Source organism: Dreissena polymorpha, chromosome 1 (genome assembly GCF_020536995.1).
Source record: "Dreissena polymorpha isolate Duluth1 chromosome 1, UMN_Dpol_1.0, whole genome shotgun sequence".
Classification (NCBI taxonomy): domain Eukaryota; kingdom Metazoa; phylum Mollusca; class Bivalvia; order Myida; family Dreissenidae; genus Dreissena; species Dreissena polymorpha.
Window position 1 is genome coordinate 142977720 of NC_068355.1, and position 21146 is coordinate 142998865.

Genomic DNA, 21146 nt, shown 5'->3' on the forward strand with positions numbered 1-21146 from the left:
GATGAACCTTTGTGCCGAGTTAAATAAAATTCACTTGAAAGATGACGAAGTTATTCTCCAGACACGAATGAAACATGAAAATGTATAATATGGAGATTTGACCTATACGTGTGAGCTTGACATTATAGGTAGGTACCTGGGTGTTTAACGCGACACATTGTCTAATGATGGGGAACAATAGTACCAAGTTAAATGAAATGCGCTTAATAAATTACAAAGTTATGCTCCGGACACGAAACATTGTACCATATAATCATGTATGGACATTTGACCTATAAGAGTGACCTTGACCTTGGAGGTAGGGACCTGGGTGTTAAGAGCGACACATAGTTTAATGATGGGGAAAAAATTAGAACCAAGTTAAATGAAATGCGCTTAATAAATGACGAAGTTATGCTCCAGACACGAAACATTGTACCATATAATCATATATGGACATTTGACCTATAAGAGTGACCTTGATCTTGGAGGTAGGGACCTGGGTGTTAAAAGCAACATATAATCTAATGATGGGAAACATTTGTGCCAAGTTAAATGAAATTTGCTTGATAAATGACGAAGTTAGGCTCAGGACACAAAAGCTTGTATCATATTGTCATATATAGACATTTGACCTCTAAGTGTGACTTTGACCTTGGAGGTACGGACCTAGGTGTTAAGCGTTACTCATCGTCAAATGATGGGTAACATATGTGCCACGCTTATTAAAATTCGCTTAATAAATGACGAAGTTATGCTTCGGACACAAAAAATTGTATCATATTGTCATATATAGACATTTGACCTATAAGTGTGACCTTGGTCTTGGAGGTTATGACCTGGGTGTTGAACGTGACACATCGTTTAATTATGGGGGACATTTGTGCCAAGCTAAATGAAATTCGCTTGGTAAATGACGAAGTTATGCCCCGGATACGAAACACTATATCATATTGTCATATATGGACAGTTGACCTATAAGTGTTACCTTGAAATTGGGGGTAGGAACCTGGGTGTTAAGCGCGACAAATAGGCAAATGATGGGGAACATTTGTGCCAAGTTAGATGAAATTTGCTTGATAAATGAAGATGTTATGTTTCGGACACAAAACATTATATCATATAGTCATATATAGACATTTGACCTATTAGTGTGACCTTGACTTTGAAGAATGGGACATGGTTGTTATGTGCCACTCATCATCAAATAATGGGGAACATTTGAGCCAAGTTAATTAAAATTTGCTTGATAAATGACAAAGTTATGCTTCGGACACCAAAAACTGTATCATATTGTCATAAATAGATATTTGACCTATAAGAGTGACCTTGACCTTGGAGGTAGGGACCCTGGTTTGTAAAGCGCGACATATCGTCTTATGATGGGATCACTTTTGCCAAGTTAAAAGAATTTTGCTTGATAAATGACGAAATTATGCTCTGGACGCGAAACACTATCATATTGTCATATATGGACAGTTGACCTATAAGTGTGACCTTGAAATTGGGGGTAGGAACCTGGGTGTTAAGCGCGACAAATAGGCAAATGATGGGGAACATTTGTGCCAAGTTAGATGAAATTTGCTTGATAAATGAAGATGTTATGTTTCGGACACAAAACATTATATCATATAGTCATATATAGATATTTGACCTATTAGTTTGACCTTGACTTTGAAGAATGGGACATGGTTGTTATGTGCCACTCATCATCAAATAATGGGGAACATTTGAGCCAAGTTAATTAAAATTTGCTTGATAAATGACAAAGTTATGCTTCGGACACCAAAAACTGTATCATATTGTCATAAATAGATATTTGACCTATAAGAGTGACCTTGACCTTGGAGGTAGGGACCCTGGTTTGTAAAGCGCGACATATCGTCTTATGATGGGGATCACTTTTGCCAAGTTAAAAGAAATTTGCTTGATAAATGACGAAATTATGCTCTGGACGCGAAACACTATCATATTGTCATATATGGACATTTGACCTATAAGTGTGACATTGATCTTGGGGGTAACAATCTTAATTTACGGCGAGACACATCGTCTAATAATAGGGAGCCTTCATTGCAGGATGAGTGAAATTTGATTAGTGATAAATGGCAGAGTTATGATCCGGACAAAAAAGGGACGGACACACAGAGGGACGGACGATCGCGATTCCCATATCCCCCTCCGACCTATCAGGGGGGATAACAACTTAAACTGAAGGATATAAAATGCGAAAAAAAACTTAAAATTTGTGTAATACAGAACAATTTCAAACTCTTCACAGACAGGCCTTTTAAACTGAGTAAGCTTTATTTAATAATCTCAAAGATGACAATGTATAACATTTATGTTCATTGGTATTTGCTATTTTTTTATTAAAATGTTACTAAAAGTATACATTAACATTGTATTAAATGTTACTAAAAGAATACATTTTTTATCAGAAAACTTAAGTTTTAACTTTGTTCTCAAGAATAAAATTCTAAAAAAATTACCGTTTTACATAAAGGGACACAGTTTCCTTTTCATTAGCAGGAATATTTCTACCAGCTATCAAGCAATGTTTGGATGAATTGAATATGTATTTTATAGTTAATTTTACAATATTCATTATTTTCAGCCTTATCAAAAATGACTTCCATTGTCATAAATTTGTTCACTTGACACTATTGCTAAAATATACATTTTCATTGTGTAAAAAATGAAATCTGGAAGAATTTCAACAAACTATGTTATATATAAAAATATCCAAATATTTACCAATGTAATGTCAATCTGACATTTAGAAATTTGAAATCAATATCCAAATTTGAACAAATTAATACCCACACTTAAGATACCCTGGCTTAATAAGTGCTCTATAAGAATTGTAAAAACATAGCAATTATAAAACACAATCCAACAGTACACAAGTATACATGAACATATATGCTGGCATCTCATGTTTAAAACCCTCAAGTCAAATATACAAGGCCAAGATGGCGCTAAATAAGTCTATGTAAAACTATTTACCAACAGGACAGCAAGAAAATCAAAAGAAGAAATACTTTGTGCTCAAGTGTGTAAAACCTAATTTCCAAAATAATGAAAAAACATCATAATATCATGAGTGTCACCCTCCTTGGGTATTTCTTAATACTTTTCATTAAATATTGATTAAAACTACATAGTACATAGTATGAGCTTGGTTACTGCTGTATAAAAAAAACCATCTGGGTTTTCATTGGTTAATCAATCGTACCCAACTACTCCCTCGCCATAAATCAGTCCAAGAAATATAGTTTTATTAATTAAAACCGTTTTTTGACATGTTGAACTGACACTTGCAAATGGGGCATATCGAACCCCTTTCTTTGCAGCTGCAAACGTAGCACAGCATGTGCTCACAGTCTAAAAAGGTATCGCAATATCTATCTCTGAAAATCTGGCATGTTGGAATTCTAGGATAGGTAATACTCTGAAAAGAAAAAAACAAAAACACTCACAAAAGACCATACTAACACTTTTAACACTTCATGTTAAATAATTTAGGTCTTACAAGGTTTTATAAAGTGCCTCAGACACAGCAAAAAGTTAAAAAAAAGCTCTGGAACAGCTGTAACAAAAAATATAATTTAACCAATGAAAACATTGATTTTTATGAATACGTGCCTTCCCAAATTATATTTATAAAAGAAGTGTAGAACAAACACATTTCAAACATTTTTAATAACAATTAATATCACTATATTATACAATTAATAGATCTATTTTGTATAAGTTAATTAAAACATACTAACAGACCACGCGTAGAACACCACGTTAGGTATTCACGTTAAAGGCTCTGAAGTGTATCTATTTTTAGATCTGGCAATTTTCGCGAATTTTTTAAGGTTTCGTGAAAAGTTTTCACGAAAAGTAAGGTTTCATGAAAAGTTATCTGTTTTCGAGATAAGTGATTTATTTTCGTAAAAACTTTAATTTATCTTTATGTCGTGGCAGTTTAGAGCACTAACAGGGAAAAATTCGTGTTAACATAATTTATTTTCTTTTCGTGAACATTTATCTGTTATCGAGAAAAACGTTTTTTTTTCGCGAAATCCGCCATTATTTTCACGTTATTACATCTGGTAAGTAGTGGCACAAATATGCTTCCATATAAAAGCTTGCTAAAATGAACGTATTTTCAAATTGACCGAAGAGTTCGAAATTATTAATTTGTGGATTAAAGACTAGATATCTTTAAGCGACGCAATTGCTTTTCTTGCGCACAGAGAACATTGGTTCAAGGTCTGTACGATTTGTTTGTGGTGGTAAACATATTTCGACCTTACCGATATCGGCAATGTTTTAATTTTAAATTAATATATCATCAAAATCACACACCGAACATTAGTTAAAGGGGTTTCAGAAACGAGTAAACTGTTTTCTTTATCACAGAAGTATGATATTCCACCTCAGGTAATTCTCACATGTAGCACTATTAAAATATGTTACCGATTGTGGACACTCCATAATTATACTGTGACAATTGAGTACGTGAATTACTATGTAACATGTCTTGTAAATAGCTACTGTCATGAAAACATTGAGGGGGGGGGGGGGGGGGCTTCAACTTAATTAGAGGGTTTACATATCAGTACTTCTCTATGTGACCTCCATCCTGGTGAGACATTGCATAAAAGTGATGTCCCATTTCAACAACAAAGATAAGAAAGGCATTGGACATTTTATGGAGCAACTGCATAGGTCAAGCATATTGACGTTTTCATTATCCAAAATTATAATTAATTTAGTTCTAGTTTTACATGAGTTAAATAATATCATCACAAACACACAGAACACCATGACATACATACATCATAGCATCAAAAAACACACAGCATGCCATCACAAAAACAACATATCATCACAAACACACAGCATAGCATAAACAAAAAACAGCAGACCAGTCGCATGTTAATGACTTCGGTTTTGAAAAACGCATATGTGCTTACGTTCAACGCTTCATAAATACGGACGATTTCTGAGGAAATTGCTATAACTTATACATATAAAATATCCGCTCATTTGATTGATTATTTAACACTACACGATGTGTATAGTTATTAGGTATTGCGAAAACCCCGATAATAGTCTTCAAACGTCACTTTTTGTGCATGTCCCGCGTAACATTTGACTTTGATTTTTTTATTTGATTTGGAACAAGATATCGTCTTTATTTTTATTGCGCCAAAACGCAAACGCTTGTTTTTTGTCATATCAGATCGTGACGTCATTTCTGTTTTAAATGTTAAATCAAAATGGTGATCGGCGAAATTAAAAAGCGATTTAATTTGCGAAAAGCAAACACTGTTAGAATATCCCGGTCGACTTTTTGGGTAATATGATATTTGTGAGGAAACAGTAATACTGAACATTTACCATGCTCTGAAAATAGCCATTATATGTATCTTTTGACCACTTAAAAACCTTAAAATTATAATATAAAGCGTTGCAACGCGAAGCGAATTAATAAGAGAGTTATGATGCTATATTTTGTTAAACTACGAGGATAGTCTATATAAAGTATAAAATACACCTGACATTGTATTCGGAATGATGGTCCAGTGATCTAATTGGTAGACTTTACTCCAGGGGCCAGTGGTTCGAGCCCTGTTGAGGGTTACCTTTTTCTTTTTGTTTTAAATTTTATTCTTGTTTTTTTTACTGGAGCTTTTTGTATCCCATTTTTACATGTATACTATATATAAAGCATTTAATGACATACTTAAAAAAATGCCAAAGTCTGTGAAAAGGCCCCTTTAATACTGTTTATACTGTATACAATTTGCTCCGTTTGAATATATAATTTGTAAATTTTGAGAAAACGGCTCAGATAAAATGGAAATTGGTAAACAAATGTTTCCTTTATTCTCTGAATCAAGCAAATGGTTTGGAACAGTACACATCAGGTTGGAAAATGATGATATATAACCAGAATCGTTAAAGTATATACATTCAAACATGTCATTTGTACTTTAATTCTGTAAGTAAATTTTGTTGGAAAAAACAATAATGAAGATAATATAATTAGAAGTGTATATTATGTTTGTTTTCTAAGCAATTATAAATGTCACCTAACCTTGAATAGTATGCGTTTTTTTCATATTGGGCATTATTTCTTGCGTAATGACCGCAGGCCATACTCAAATGTATGTTTTAATGCGTTTCTGCAAGCTTGATATCAAAAAAGAAAAGTATGTAACAAGTGACGTTAAAGTTTCGCCGCATTACGAGTTAAAATTCTAAACGTATTCCGCCTTTATAATTGTCGCCTATACAAATTATTAACGCGTGTTTTCATAGACGTCATTTTACGACATCACGCATGTTACGCGATATTGTTGTTTGAATCAAACGGCACGCCGCTATTCTTTATTCTAGATTATGTAAAAGTTGTTGTATTTCATTATGTGTATGAGCATTCGTATTACATGGAAATTTACCTTGGAACAAACAACTTCTTGAAACGGAAAATAACAAAAAGTTGACAGCGCTTGTCCAGAAAAAAACTAACGAATTGAGCAGGCTGAACCGAATATGTGTCGTGTTCTGAAAAAGCGGGCATAATGCTTGTGCGTAAAGTGTCGTCTCAGATTAGCCTGTGCAGTCCGCACAGGCTAATCAGGAACGACACTTTCCGCCTAAGCTGGATTTTCTCTACGAAGAGACATCATTTAAACGAAACATTACATAAAGACTGAAATTTTTGTCCCTGATTAGCCTGTGCGAACTGCACAGGAAAATCTGGGATGACAATTTACGCACAAGCATTATACCAAGTTTTCTCAGAACACGACACATATACTCTTTGCAGTACGAGTATACTTAAACAGCCATGTAAAAAATATTTTTGAAAAAATCCATTTTGTTTTTCAGATAAAAGCCGCATGATGAGTAATTCAGAAAGAACAAAGTGGTATACAGGCATTAAAAAACGGAAACGGGCAAAACAACAATATCAAAGCAAAGTCCGTCAAAAATATTCAAATACAAGTCAACCATCCAGGGAAAAGGCAACATCTGCATTACAAAAACGACAAGAAAGGAGAGAACAAACAACATGAACGTGAACGGAAGCGAGTGTGGCATTCCCAGAATCAATTTAGTTTATCTTTAAATGTATAATCAGACGCTCCACGCAGAACGTCATTTCAACGTTACGTCATGTTACGCTTTACGTGAACCAATAACGTGCGACTGTTCACAGCATAGCATCAACAACACACGGCATACCACCACAACCACACAGCATTTATAAAATACGCTAATATTACCAGTGTGATCAGCATTGTGTCACACCGGTGTTACTGACAATAACGTAGTGACGTCACCATTTATGTATAGAATGGTGTGATCAGCACACAGTGGTTCGAAAAGCGCTTGTAAAATGATTACATGTAATATTGTATTAACCTCAAAACGTCATATCCAACATATAGATTATATGTTCATAATGAATGTAAACTTGGATTTTTTATTTCAATAAACAGGCCTTTAAATTAACCAGTACTTATAAAAAAAACACCTTTATTTCGATCACTAGTTTTGACTAGAATATAAAGAAATTGTGTTGCAAATCGTAAAACGTTACCATTCAAAAATATTAAATACAGATCTATTTATGAACCCGTCACGCAGCACTAGCGTTAAGGGAAAATTATCAAAGAAATACAAATAACGTAAAAAAAGCGAGCGGATAGCATTTGTTTTTAAACTTGAAAAGACCGACGCAAGGTTGTTAGACAAACAAGTTTATTTACTGCACCATGCCGTTTACAATTATTATGAACGTAATAAGTTTCGCTCAGAAAATAACTTACAGAATATTTTTTGTAAAACAACGCATAATATTAGGTGAAACTTAAAGCTCGACGAACAATGAAATTAAATAAAATGCTTGTGTCGAAATATATACATGTAACAATAATGTTTGTCACAAACCCTGTTTTGCAATAAGTGTTATTATTTTTTTCGAAGAAAATGCCATTTTATTTCTGTTTAAAATTTCTTTTATAATGTTAATCCGAAAGAGAATAAGAGTGTTGGGCGCTACGCACCGGACTGAACAGGCTAATCTGGGACGACACTACGCACCGGACTGCACAGGCTAATCTGGGACGACACTACGCATCGGACTGCACAGGCTAATCTGGGACGACACTACGCACATGCATTAAGCCCAGTCTTCTCAGAACAAGGCTCATATCTTTATCGTTTGTTAAATATCATTTCTGGTTTACACAAACCCAATATATGAATACAAATATCTTGAAAAAAAATCATATTTTAACTTAACTAGTTTCAGTTTTAAATAGATTGCTGTGTGGAATACGCATGCATGTACAACGTAATTAGTTTTTAACAAATCTATACATTTACATAAAAAAGCTTTCTTTCATAAAATCTTCGACGAACAATTTAATCCCTTCTCTTCATGCAAAAGTTCACTTTGCCATTTGTGCCCTCGTAGAGTCTTACGTGACATGTTGACGTGTTGTTTATTATTATTTCGCCAACAAGCCTCACGTAGTCTGAAGGACGCGTGTATTTATCGGTCCGTCCTATTAGCAGGTCTTGGCCCGAAACATATATAAAGGCCAGCCACTTGGGCACCATTGAATATTTGAATTTTTCAAATCGAATACTTCTAATAAGACGAACAATGTCGAGACTTCAACCTCTAATCGTGTCTTTGGCTGTGGCAGTGTTTTCATCTACACACGCGTTTAGAATTGAAGGTAAGGAGGAAATATGCATAATTTGGTATTAATGGTGTTCCTTCAAATTGATCCATTGCAGTTTTATTACTACAACGCGATTAGTAACATTGTTAAATATTATGCTTGTGTTAAATAATTTCTATGTCAATAGTTTCACCTAAGTTATGTTTCACATACATTAGATGAGATTTGTATCTGCATATACAATTGTCTGTTTTAGGTAATAAAAATCGTTTTAATATGCAGAATTTAAAAATACTCGTACGCTATAAAAAGTAAAAGTAACAATATTGTCCTGGCTGTTGCTGTGGTTGTTTTTAACACAGTACTTAATACACACATCCTGGCATTTCATAACAAAATTAGACTCTTAAAAAACGAATATTTCAAGGAAATAACATCTGAATAATTTTTCGTAATTTCTATATAACAAATAAGCACACATAACACTGTAATCGCAGGTCGCTCTAGACCCGTTCTGCACGGTGACCTCGGGGATGACCTCTCCTTTGACCTCTGCTCGGACCGCGGCCTCAACGCCGTGGAATACATGCGCACGAACAACGGCTCGGACAACGTATCGCTCACCGTGGATATGCATCACCAAGGATTTGAGGAGTACTATGGAAACATAGGGGCCGGTATGCACATGGGTTCCTTTCCGTATCCCCCAAAGTGTTTACTTCCCCGTTTGCGTATGAACAATTGGTGTCAGTTTCAGGATTCCCGACCTACAACACACACATTTGTTGACCCTTTAAACATTGGGTTCTGCTTATGTGTTTTATTTGTTCTTTTCTTTTCGGCGTAGCTGTTTAACCCAGCTTTTCACCTTAGCTGACCTCTGAAAGCGTCAATGGGATTTGAATAAAATTTCCGCCTGTAAGCCAGACGCTGTTCGTAATTGAAAACCTGCAATCCACATTTACATTCATACATGATAAATACTACGTTTTATTAATTTAACACGAATTATTCCATCATAATAACTAATTTATTAAGCATCAGCACGACAATTCCCGATACTAGTAAGAATCGAATAAAAATAACGTCCGGCAAACTACTAAAACATGTCTGTTCGAATAACGCGCGTATAAATATTTCCAACATGTAACTATAATTCACGTGTGTCCGGTTGATTGATATGTTTTCATTTCATTGCCATTCTTCTTTTGTTTTTGTTCTGAATCTATAGATATATGATCACTAATATATAACAATGCGAAATAAATCACGAAATCTGGTGCAACACTCTGTAATTGATCTGCGTGTGCAGCTAAGAACTGCGCAGAGAACGACATTCAGTATCATTGATCTAATTGATATATCTCTATTTATCTTTCACCAACACCATCCACAATCGACGTCGCATATCTTTTTTTAAAGATACTTTTTGTTAATATTATGATTGAATGCGTGTCGTCTTCCGACCTCAGCAGATTGTTTTGGCAGGTTGCAAGCATAGCTTTCATCAAATGCCAACTCCCATGTATTAAAGGGATCTTTTCACGGTTTGGTAAATTGACAACATTGGAAAAAGTTGTTACAGATTCGCAAATTTTCGTTTTAGTTATATTTGTGAGGAAACAGTATTACTGAACATTTACCATAGTCCAATATAGCCATTATATGTATCTTTTGACGATTTGAAAACCTAAAAATTATAAAGCGTTGCAACGCGAAACGATTGAATAATTTGGAGAGTTCTGTTGTCGTTTAAATTTAAATTTAAGTTTAAAGATTGCTTATATAAGGTTTAAAATACTTATAGTGTTTAAATCCGGCGGAATAGCCGAGAGGGCTAATGCGTTTTTACTTCAGACTAACTCCAGGACTCCGGGTGTCACTGGTTCGAGCCCTGGTACCGGCTACTTTTTTGTCCTTTTTAAAATTTTATTCTTGATTTTTTACTGGAGCTTTTAAGATCCAATGTTTCCATTTATCAATATAAAGCATTTAATGACAAACTTCAAAATATGCCAAAGTCTGTGAAAAGGTCCCTTTAAATGAAACATCCCGCGTTATAATCATCGATTATTATTTTATTTTTTGTTAAGTGGAATTTTCGTTAATTTCAACGCTCGTGAAATAAATAAAGTTCTAATATACCGAATGAACAAAATAGCCACGCGTTGCATACATGTTTTTAAGAAGTAAAAGACATATTGAGAATTTTGTAACAATAATGGCTCGTCCTAACCGATAAAGGGAAGTAACCACTGAAAGAAGTTTGAGAGTTTCTCATACATCTTGTAACGTGTTCTCTCACCTTTGGGGTTTTGGTAATCGCTATCCAATGACTTTAATCCTGTCACTAACCAAAGATTTACATCAATAATAATTTAAGCAACTAAGTTTTTTTATATAATGTAGGGATTTAATATTATGTATCGGCATCTATGCAGGCTTCGGCATAACCAAAGCAAACCAATCAGGAGTAATCATGGTGCACGCATGGCGCGAAGGGGCCGACGGCGGTCTTGTTACCATGGCAATAGACCTTCACAACGGAACCATTTTAAGAAAGAAGATTCACAAGGACTTTGCGCAGATCATGTGCGCAGGCGACAACCTTGTGCACACTTTAGGCAACAGAGGTAATTCCATTTCTATTCAACGCATTCAGAGCATTGTCAAAACTCATGATCGTTCCATTCTGAGTCTTGCACTTTTATACTAATGTGTTAACAACGACAACTAATGGAACGAAGTTGTGATTTGATGTTTCTTTTACAAGTTCTTCCTTTTGAGACTGAGTCGATAATGAATCGCCTTGTTAGCATACCGATCTAGAAATTCGACGATATATGTTTCTGTGTGGTTTGTTTGTTCCCAGGCATTGGTGACACTGTGGTGTCCTTCCTGCGTTTTGGCTGCAGCTGGTTCCTGGACATCTCCCCAATAGCCCTGGAGTGTTCTACCCTCACTTCCGGCACATGTGTAGGCATCGCTGCTGCTCTCGAAGCCGCGATACCAATACCAGGTAATATTCGAGACATTGGTATAAAAATAGTTTGTTTTAAAGTAAACATAGTGTATGATTAATTACAATTAATTTAGGTATGGCAATTGTTCAAAGTGAAATTCATTTCATTTCGAAGTCATTTTGTCTGTGACTTCCCGCAAACTATATGTCTAGGGTTTCCATGAAAAACTGTATATATATATATATCGTTGAACCCCCCCCCCTAACAAACACCTCGCCCAAAATTAAAAAGTGTAATAAACTTCAAAATTTCAGGCGACTCCCTGTTGTGGTTTCCGATCTGCAGAAATGCCATGAAGATACTGTGCGGAAGCATCGGTATGGCAGACCCCTCGTCCCTTCAGGTATATTTTAACATTGTTTTGTGAGAAGTGTCGAGGCAGGACTGGGCTTAATGCTATCCGCTGGTAGAGGACACTCACCGAATAATACTTTTGTTTTCAAGAAAGACCCTTTAAGCTGTAAATCAATTGTTGCTGAACGTTCACTCAATGTAAGTCAGGCTCGATTCTGTCGAAAGCATGAGGTAATTGAATAAAAAAATGGTGTTTTAAGAACTCTTGGAGTGCCTGAATGGGGATCCCGCTAAAGATATTTCGATAGCTTCTGTGACTCTCTGCCCTTACGTAAGTAAACGGACATTTAAATATGTATACTTTCCGAAAATGTGTAACGTTTTTTGACGGTATCAACAATATATTGACAGGTATACTTGGGAAATTTAGCAAATGTTGAATATGTGTTATATTATTAAATTCGCTGAAATGTAATTGCACCACATTGTGTGTGAATAATGTACATAAATTGTTTCAAATACAGACATAACATTAAAATCAAAGCGCCGATGGCACTAAAGTTGTTCGCTATTGGATACCCCGCAACGCAAGTCAGTTTTAAAATTAAGTTATCGCTTTTTAAATCGTATGTTTGAAATATACCATTTATTAAGAGTGTTTATGTTTATCATGCCATAAATGTTATAGAGATAACTTAGAGAAAATAAAAACAACATGTTCCTTTTACAACGTTATGAAATCATAGAAAATATGATGAAAATAAATTGTATAATTTGGACCAGTTAATATATAATTAAATTTTCAATCACCATCATATTAAATGAATATTGTTAGAATATCGAATACCTATCACACTAAGAATATAATTTTATGATGGAAATTCCCTTAGCAAAACTTTTTTATTACACCATATACAAATTCCAAATATACAAGAAGATAATTGTTGAAAATAAATATAAATTAATAAATCTGCGTACAATTGTTTTTACTCTCGAACTAAATAATCATAAAAAACAGCGCCGTTGACCCGTACTTTGCTGTTGATGCATTACTCGTTACCCGAGCATGTTAACACGGTTTTAACCAGTTTCTAACCTTAATATTGGTTTAAACACTAATGCGCATTATCGGGGAAGCTGTTTTACCCAGGTTTTCACCGTATAGTCTTTACCTAACGCCAGCAGACCCGAATGAAAACATTCGAATATTTGATTCGCTGATTCAAAAGAAATCACCTGAACTTTGGCCACATCTCTTCGCCTGTGCACAATGTAAAGGATATAACACTGTTCAGTGTAAGACAGTGCCTGTTTAAACAACACATACACACAAATTGTGAATCAGTTACAATTTCGCGTTAAAATCTCTCGCAGAATGTCAGGGTCTGCACTTGGCCACTAAATCGTTTGGGGAGTACATAATGGTCTATAGATACAAGTTGATTACACAGTTTTGCTTTCAAGATGAGAACACAAACACTACCGAAAGAGAATAGTGTCACGATAAGAGGGAAATCGTTTGCCCAATTGAGCAACGCTGGCCAAAAATCCAACGCGAGTTGTGTATCGTGTTATTTATTAAAATTTGACCAAGCATTTGTTAAAATATTACAAGATATATACATTTCCAGAAAGGAAATTTATTTCTGCGTTGAATAAGACCAAGACCAAATTCATGAAAATAGCTGCACTATTAATGAAGTAATGGCTGTTCAAAGCGATGCACCCTGTTTTTGGGTAATTTTTAGTTGAATACCTTGTTATATACTAGTATATATATTTGATGGTGAATTTTTCTTTCAGAGAAGTTGATTTTTCGTTCTAATTTGATTATTTTTCATTCAAAATGATGTTTTTACTAATTAATATCATAGCCTCACGCTTACCATTTGTGGCGTATAATGCTAATACAATATAATCTCAAAGATAGATGTTCATATGTACACGTACCACAAGGATACAATAAGAGCACGGACTGCGGGCGAATAGATCGACAGTAATTATGCGTGGATGATGTAACAGAACAAGATGACTTGTACATACTTGTAAATTATTAGTATGAATACAATGATTACATATGTATACAAAAACTGAATTTTCACATTCATTATACAGCAACCGCGACATGGAATTGACACAAATTCTTTCTTCTTTTCAAATGAACGATTTAATAAAAAAGCAAATTGCCTATTTGATTTTACTACAAAATAAAGATCAAATTCCGTCTTACTGCTTACTGACAGCGGCTTGGAGTATGAACTTTAACCATCTTTTAATGTAGCAATAATGAAATGAAGGCATCTAAAGTCGTCATCAAAACGTACTGTCTTTGATAAGAAATTTATAACGTGGTAACTTTTACTTTGCGCTATGAATATATTTATTAGCTAATTTTCTTTCCTCACTGTCGTGTTTGTTGCAAACAACATATTTTTTAATAGGTCGTTATACGACGCATTGTGTTTTCCCTTGCTAAAATGTTACATTGTGTTTAATGTGTCGTTTCTCTATTTTTGCGTATGTTCTTGCTAACGCTCCTTTTTTGAAGAAAAAGGCAAACGCACCGTGAAATGAGGTTGCATAAATGCAATTAATATTGATAAACGTAAAAATAAAGGCCATATAGCACTTACTCTGCACCCCCCCCCTCAATATAATATTGCCATACGTGTATTATTTGTATTATTTATTATGTATCATATATTGTATTCATGTGGATAATATGCATACGTATTCGGTTCGAGCTAATACATTGTCATATGGTGTTCGAAAGTTAAAAATTTGTCACTATCGTATGAAATAATTAACAATCATTTTAGATTCGTTAACCGTGGTCTATAAAACAGCTTTTACGCCAATGAAAGTACCAGAATCAGTAATATCAAATAAGCCATGCCTGTAAACACATGCATAGTTGCACATACTCTTGAAAATTATGTTTTAAAGTTTGAGCGGAGGAAGAGTGAGGAAAGAGAAACTGCGCTTCTGTAATTTCTTAATCAATAAAATCTTAAACAATACAATAATCATATAAATGTTATTACATTTAAACAAAAATGATAATCAGTATCGTTAAAGATGTCTATGGTTTTGGACATACACAGAGTCTACCTATAAGCTTACATTCAATATCTGGAACTCTAAGATACAAATAACAGATACACATTTGTATTCCAAGTCGGCATTGCATTAAATAAACATGATTAGATAGGTTCATCTATTGATCGATAAACATAAAAAACATCATCTAAGTCATCAACATAATATGACATCATAACATCATCACAATAAAATAGTAATGATAATATTTGAGTCGTGTTGTGACAAAACTGGGCATAATGCATGTTCGTAAAGTGTCGTCCCAGATTAGCCTGTGCAGTCCGTAAGGCTAATCAGGGACGACGCTTTCCGCTTTTATGTCATTTAAAAAAATGAAGTCTCTTCTTAGCGAAAATCCAATTTAGGCAGAAAGTGTCATCCCTGATTAGCCTGTGCAGACTGCACAGGCTAATCTGGGACGACACTTTACGCACATGCATTATGCCCAATTTTCACAGAACAAGACACATATTTAATCGACACAGTAGAAAATGGAATAGATGTTAACAGATATTTGCTATTTACGTAGGATTCCGTGCCGTTTTCAACAATATACCAGTCCTATCACGGGGTTCAGTTCAACAACTTGCATGGTCTCCGGTTTAGCTGTGTAACTAGTAATACGTGCACATACGGCTATGATACAACTGAAACCTTGCCTACTTGAATCAGATGAAGGGTAAGAATGGCGGACTGCACAGGCTAATCCTAGACGACACTTTACCAACATGCTTTAAACCCCCTTTTCACAGAGCGCGGCTCATTAATATTTGGTGTATTATAGTCTCGAGAAATTTACACTCTGTGTATTTAATTAAATGACATGAATTGAAGTATTCACTAACATCTTAACTTGGCCAAACCTATACTGTGAACATGGAATACTTGCGCGCCTTTTAATTCCTTTAACAGGCGAGATATTTGACTGCCATTAACACTTCTCTAATAAAACTTGTTCAAATACTGTAAAACCATTAAATTTCGTGTGGTACGAATTTTCGTGGATTTCGTTGGTCCGCTTAACCACGAATTCAAGTACCAACGATTATTTATACTTTTGTAATCCGAAATCTGTCATTTCCGAATGTCATTTCCGACATTTTTTGTTGTTGTCTGTTATGCGAGATATTTGCTTTTTGTAAAGGTTAAAAAAATACTTCAGTTGGTCACATTACACAATATGTTGACTAATTAAAATATTTTCGAATTGAAAATGTTTGGGTTATTTTCCACCCATTTGATGTAAATAATATATGTTTGAACTAAGATGTTTATGATTACTTAGTATGATAAGAACTACGATATTCATGATTACAAAGTATGAATAACAAGTAGAGTGTTTAGATAAAATATCAAATACCAAATTAACAGTTTGCAGATTTATCACATATGTCAATTAATGCCAATTCAAGTTAAAAGAGACATAACGCTTTTCACACGTGCATTTTTGGGACCTTATTACTTAATTGTTACTACTATGGGACCGATTGCGCTGAGAATTGCAAATATTGTCAAAACAACATTGATGGCAATAAGCGAGCAGGGACCCACAAGTGCGCCGCCTTATCGACAATTATCGGCAACACTTTCATGCTTCAGTGCACATTAACCTCAAGTCTTGCTGTCAACACAGATTAGCATATTATGCTTCGTTATTTCTCTGCTTGTTTTAATAAAAGTTTAATTATTATGACGGTCAGTCTTCCCCGAAAATTTATAATCCACAAAATTGCGTATCAACAAATTAGTTGTTTTTTATTTGAAATCCACGAAATTACGTGTCAACGAATTAGTTGTTTTTTATTAAACCACGAAATTTCATACCGACGAATTTCTATACGTTTACAGTATATAACTTTATAAGACGAAATAAACATAATATGAGCCCCGTCATGAGAAAATTGGGTATTATGCCATATGCGGCCGGAGTAGCGCCATGCTAGCCTGCGAAGTCTTACCAGGAGCTCTCCTGTCTGCTATCAAGTAAAGAAAGGTTCCCTATGAGACTGCGCGGAAGTGTATGTCAATTTCCGGACACCTGAACGTTAATTAACCCCCTGGGGGTGAACGACACATACTCATGAAAGCTTAAAACTTGAGTCCGCGGAGAAGCAAGTGCTAGTATTGAAAAATAATAATTTTTATTTCACATGTTTTAATGCATGCGTTTACCATTGCTTGCTGAAACAAGTTCGCGATAAACATTTATGATGTATAACATTACAGTTTCAAGTTGTTGGATAAAATTGTGTCGGTAGTTATTTACACAAGATGCATAAACAGCAATGTTAATAACACTGGCTCATTTAAGAATACTTACAAGAATTTTAAGAATAGCGCTCTATGTTTAACATGTGGTTATCGTGTGGTTATGGTAATAATTACTAAAAACATTATTTTGAAAAGTGGGTAATGCGAGTTGTGTATCGTGTTATTTTTGTTTAACTTGATCCAGCAATTGCAAAAATATTGCAAAATGTGTACATTTCCAGAAAGGAAATTCATTTCTGCGTTAATACGACCGAGTTCATGGAAATCGCTGCAAAATTGGTGAAGTAATGGCTGTTCAAAGCGATGCACTCTATTTTCGGATCATTTTGAGTTGAGTACCTTGTTATATATATATATATATATATATATATATATATATATATATATATATATATATATATATATATATATATATATATATATATATATTTGATAGTGAATATTTTCCAGAGAAGTTGGGTTTTCGTTATAATTTGACTATTTTTCCTTCAAAATGAAGTTTTTACTAATTATTATCATAGCAACGCGCTAACCACCTGTGCTATGTTTAACAAGACTATTGTCAAGAAATATAAGTCCCCTACCGGCTCCACCATTGTCAGAAACTCCAACATTTTCAGATTAAAATTTTTTATATTTGTTGCCATAGCAACCATAATTTTTGACGTAGGAATAAAATGAAATGACGTGCATAATGTCCATATTGACATCTATCCATGTTCTAAGTTTCGTGAAACAATATTAAGAACTTTTAAAGTTATCGCAGGATCCAGAAAACCACCATTTTCTGCAGTATTTCTTGTCTTTTTGTTGCCATAGCAACCAAAATTTTAGACGTAGGAACAAAATGAAATGACGTGCATAATGTCCATATTGCCATCTATCCATGTTCCAAGTTTCATGAAAAAATATTAAGAACTTTTAAAGTTATCGCAGGAGCCAGAAAAGTGTGACAGACTCACAGACGCGCAGAGCGAAAACCATAAATCCCCTCCGGTGAAACCGGTAGGGGACTGAAAAAGATCGTTTTGTGGACTGCATATGAATTGCTGCGCACGACACCTGAGCAGAAAATGCTAATATAGTGATAATAGTGATAATGATGAGGCATGGCTCCTGGAAGATTCTCTTAAAATAATTGTAATTGTCTGTGTACGAGTATGCGCGAAATAATGTTTGTACTGGAAGAACTAAATTGATGATAAATGCAACAGGTTTAGAGCAACGCGTCCTTGATGTTTTCGGTACATAACCCGTACATTGCTCGGTCATTTTTTGCGTTTCATTTCTGTGGATTAGTGTTTATTATACATCACATGAGTCCCCTTACAACCACTGAAAGCCACGGCTATTCCGATCTAACTCGCCGTTTTAAACACAACTATATGTCCATTAAATACTTCATGCAAGTTGTTTCACAATATTTAAAATGGTTTAATGAAGCGACGGATTGTTCGCCATCCAAATAACCTACATAGAACAATAAAATCATTTGGAACAGACCACATCAGTTTGGCTCCGCACGGATATTCAGAACGGGAAGTGAATACGTCGACTGTAGTTCTGATTCTATCAGGGGTTTTGACTTTGATCTAGAAGAAGATAAAATGTCGTCTGTTAACGACGCCTTCCTTTTCTTGCTCACGTCCAGTCGCACCGTGTGCAGATTCAACTTCTGCATTTCTAGCCCGTCTTCAGATATGGCGGAGACCACTCTGCAGTTTTGGGGACTCTCTTTTCCAGTCCCAGTGGAGATTGTTGGCGATGGCGTAGATTTCTTATTGACGCCCTCTTTTTTGTCGACACTGTCGTTAAGATTTAACTCGTAAACAGTGTCTGGAATATCCGGTTCTTCAGTGTTTGATAATCCTGGATTTTGAAAAACAATTCTTTGATAACGTGAACCACTCGTTATGTAATCGTCGTCCAAGTTTTCTATAGAACACCTGTGGTAAGAGATATCCGGTTGATCAATTTTACTTTTTCCGCAAAAATGTGGTGTCTGCGAGGATGTGCGAGATGTGTCTTCCACAATTGACTGCATAGTATCAATTTCTTTGACAGTTATCGTGTGTTGCCGGCTAACAGGTTTTGTAGAACAATGTTTTGAATGGGCTTTATCGTGGTCGCTTTTATCTGGGCAAGCAAGTTCAGTTTCATTTACTGATTCTTTGCTTTCATAATTCAAAAGCTCGTCGCTTTCTCCCCAAGCAGACGGTATTTTTGCAAGTTTTGTATAAGTGGTATGTGGCAACTTGTTCACTAATTGTACTCCCTTACAATCGGTCCCTCCGCGTAATGACGTGGTTAGGTTTACTGTATTGTTCTCAAACAAGCGGGCTTTGTCATCAGATTGTGTTGCTGTGGGTCCACAGTCGTCAACAGTCAATTCACACGAGTTTGGAGACGGCGTAGAAGCCGAATTCCCAGAGCTGTCGTCTGTTTGTTTGGGCTTAGTAAGTCGCGCTTCCTGATCTAGCATGCGGTCTTTCTGATTCCGGCGAATCAGAGTTATCAATCTCTGGAAGCTCCATCGCGCCCTATTTTTCGTGCTTTCCCGTGGCGCGCTGCTAAAGTCGTTTGGATCATCGCAACTAATGTTGGTTGTAACATTCGCGCCAAAACTGGCGTGCTGTATGGCGACCTTTTTCGCAGCCGCCGAATGTTTGAGGGCATCCCACTTGCGTCTTCTTACTTGGCGCTTTCGCCGGCGATATAGGCAAAAGTCAATCGGGAAACATACAAGAAACACCAAAGCCGTTCCGCCGACAATCAAAAGCACCAGAAGCCACTTCTCGGGCATGGCTAAAATTATGATTAAATACTGGAAATACATCACATATGACAATAAATGTAAAAATATCTGTTGTTTGTTTATTATATTATTTTTTTTATTTATTTTACACCACGATTTGTTTGTTATACCGAAGACCCAGAGTTCGGAAATTAATGTTATTAAATAATATTATACGTAATTAATTTTTACATTTTAAGTGGCTTAGAGCAATTGAATTTTCCATTACGTAATTATACAATATACATCATGAACAGAAATTATTTGGTACTAAAGTAATATATATTAGTACTAGTTAATCATAGAGATTTCAAAAACTTATTTGCGGTTCGAAGAATTAATGAAGAGTGCCTTCACACTGAGAATTTTATGGAAGAATATTAAAGCAGAAGTTGAACATCATTAACTTAAACAATTCTAAAGCGAATATCTGCGAACATACATCATTGTACATCTGCATGTATTTAATTAAAACGTGGATGTATACCACTACTGGCACCGTATCAGACAGTCGATCTTTGCGAACACGAAACCAAGTAATGTTTCACGATTTCGTTGTAAAGAGACTGCCCCCGTATTTACAAATTTTAATGGATGAACATTTCTCAAAGGCACTCAAAGTTGGGTAAATAAGACATGAATTGATATCCAATATTTAACCAGTAAGCTCGTGAATAGTTCCGTTGTTTTCTTAACGTTGAAAAGCAGTTAGACCCAGCCGAGAAATGCAGCGAGGTGTATGTGAAAATATGGTTCTCGGACTTTCTAATTAGATATAACACCGCATTGGTATATATTATGTGCAAAGAAACGTAATGCCATCTATAAAGCTGTTGTATAACAATAACATATAGCTGGAAAACAATACATGTATTAATATACAAACATAATTATACTTACCTCAATCGTTAGGTAAATCCAGACGGTTTAGTTACGCGCATAGAAATCGTTTGAAACCCCTTTGAAACAAGATATTTTGCA

General features: G+C 35.1%; 1 protein-coding gene and 1 long non-coding RNA gene across 2 annotated transcripts; both read left to right on the forward strand.

Moving 5' to 3' along the window:
* Window positions 1–5223: 5223 nt before the first annotated feature.
* On the forward strand, window positions 5224–7503 carry LOC127867316 (uncharacterized). The gene is made up of 2 exons (XR_008043436.1): window positions 5224–5336; window positions 6877–7503. It is a non-coding gene; the product is annotated as an uncharacterized LOC127867316 (long non-coding RNA).
* A 1074-nt stretch (window positions 7504–8577) lies between these two features.
* On the forward strand, window positions 8578–12480 carry LOC127867323 (uncharacterized). Its single transcript, XM_052408412.1, has 5 exons — window positions 8578–8738; window positions 9182–9361; window positions 11126–11317; window positions 11557–11703; window positions 11962–12480. The coding sequence occupies exons 1-5, from the start codon at window positions 8663–8665 to the stop codon at window positions 12072–12074; spliced, it is 708 nt and encodes a 235-aa protein (XP_052264372.1). The 5' UTR covers window positions 8578–8662; the 3' UTR covers window positions 12075–12480.
* The last annotated feature ends 8666 nt before the right edge of the window (window positions 12481–21146 follow it).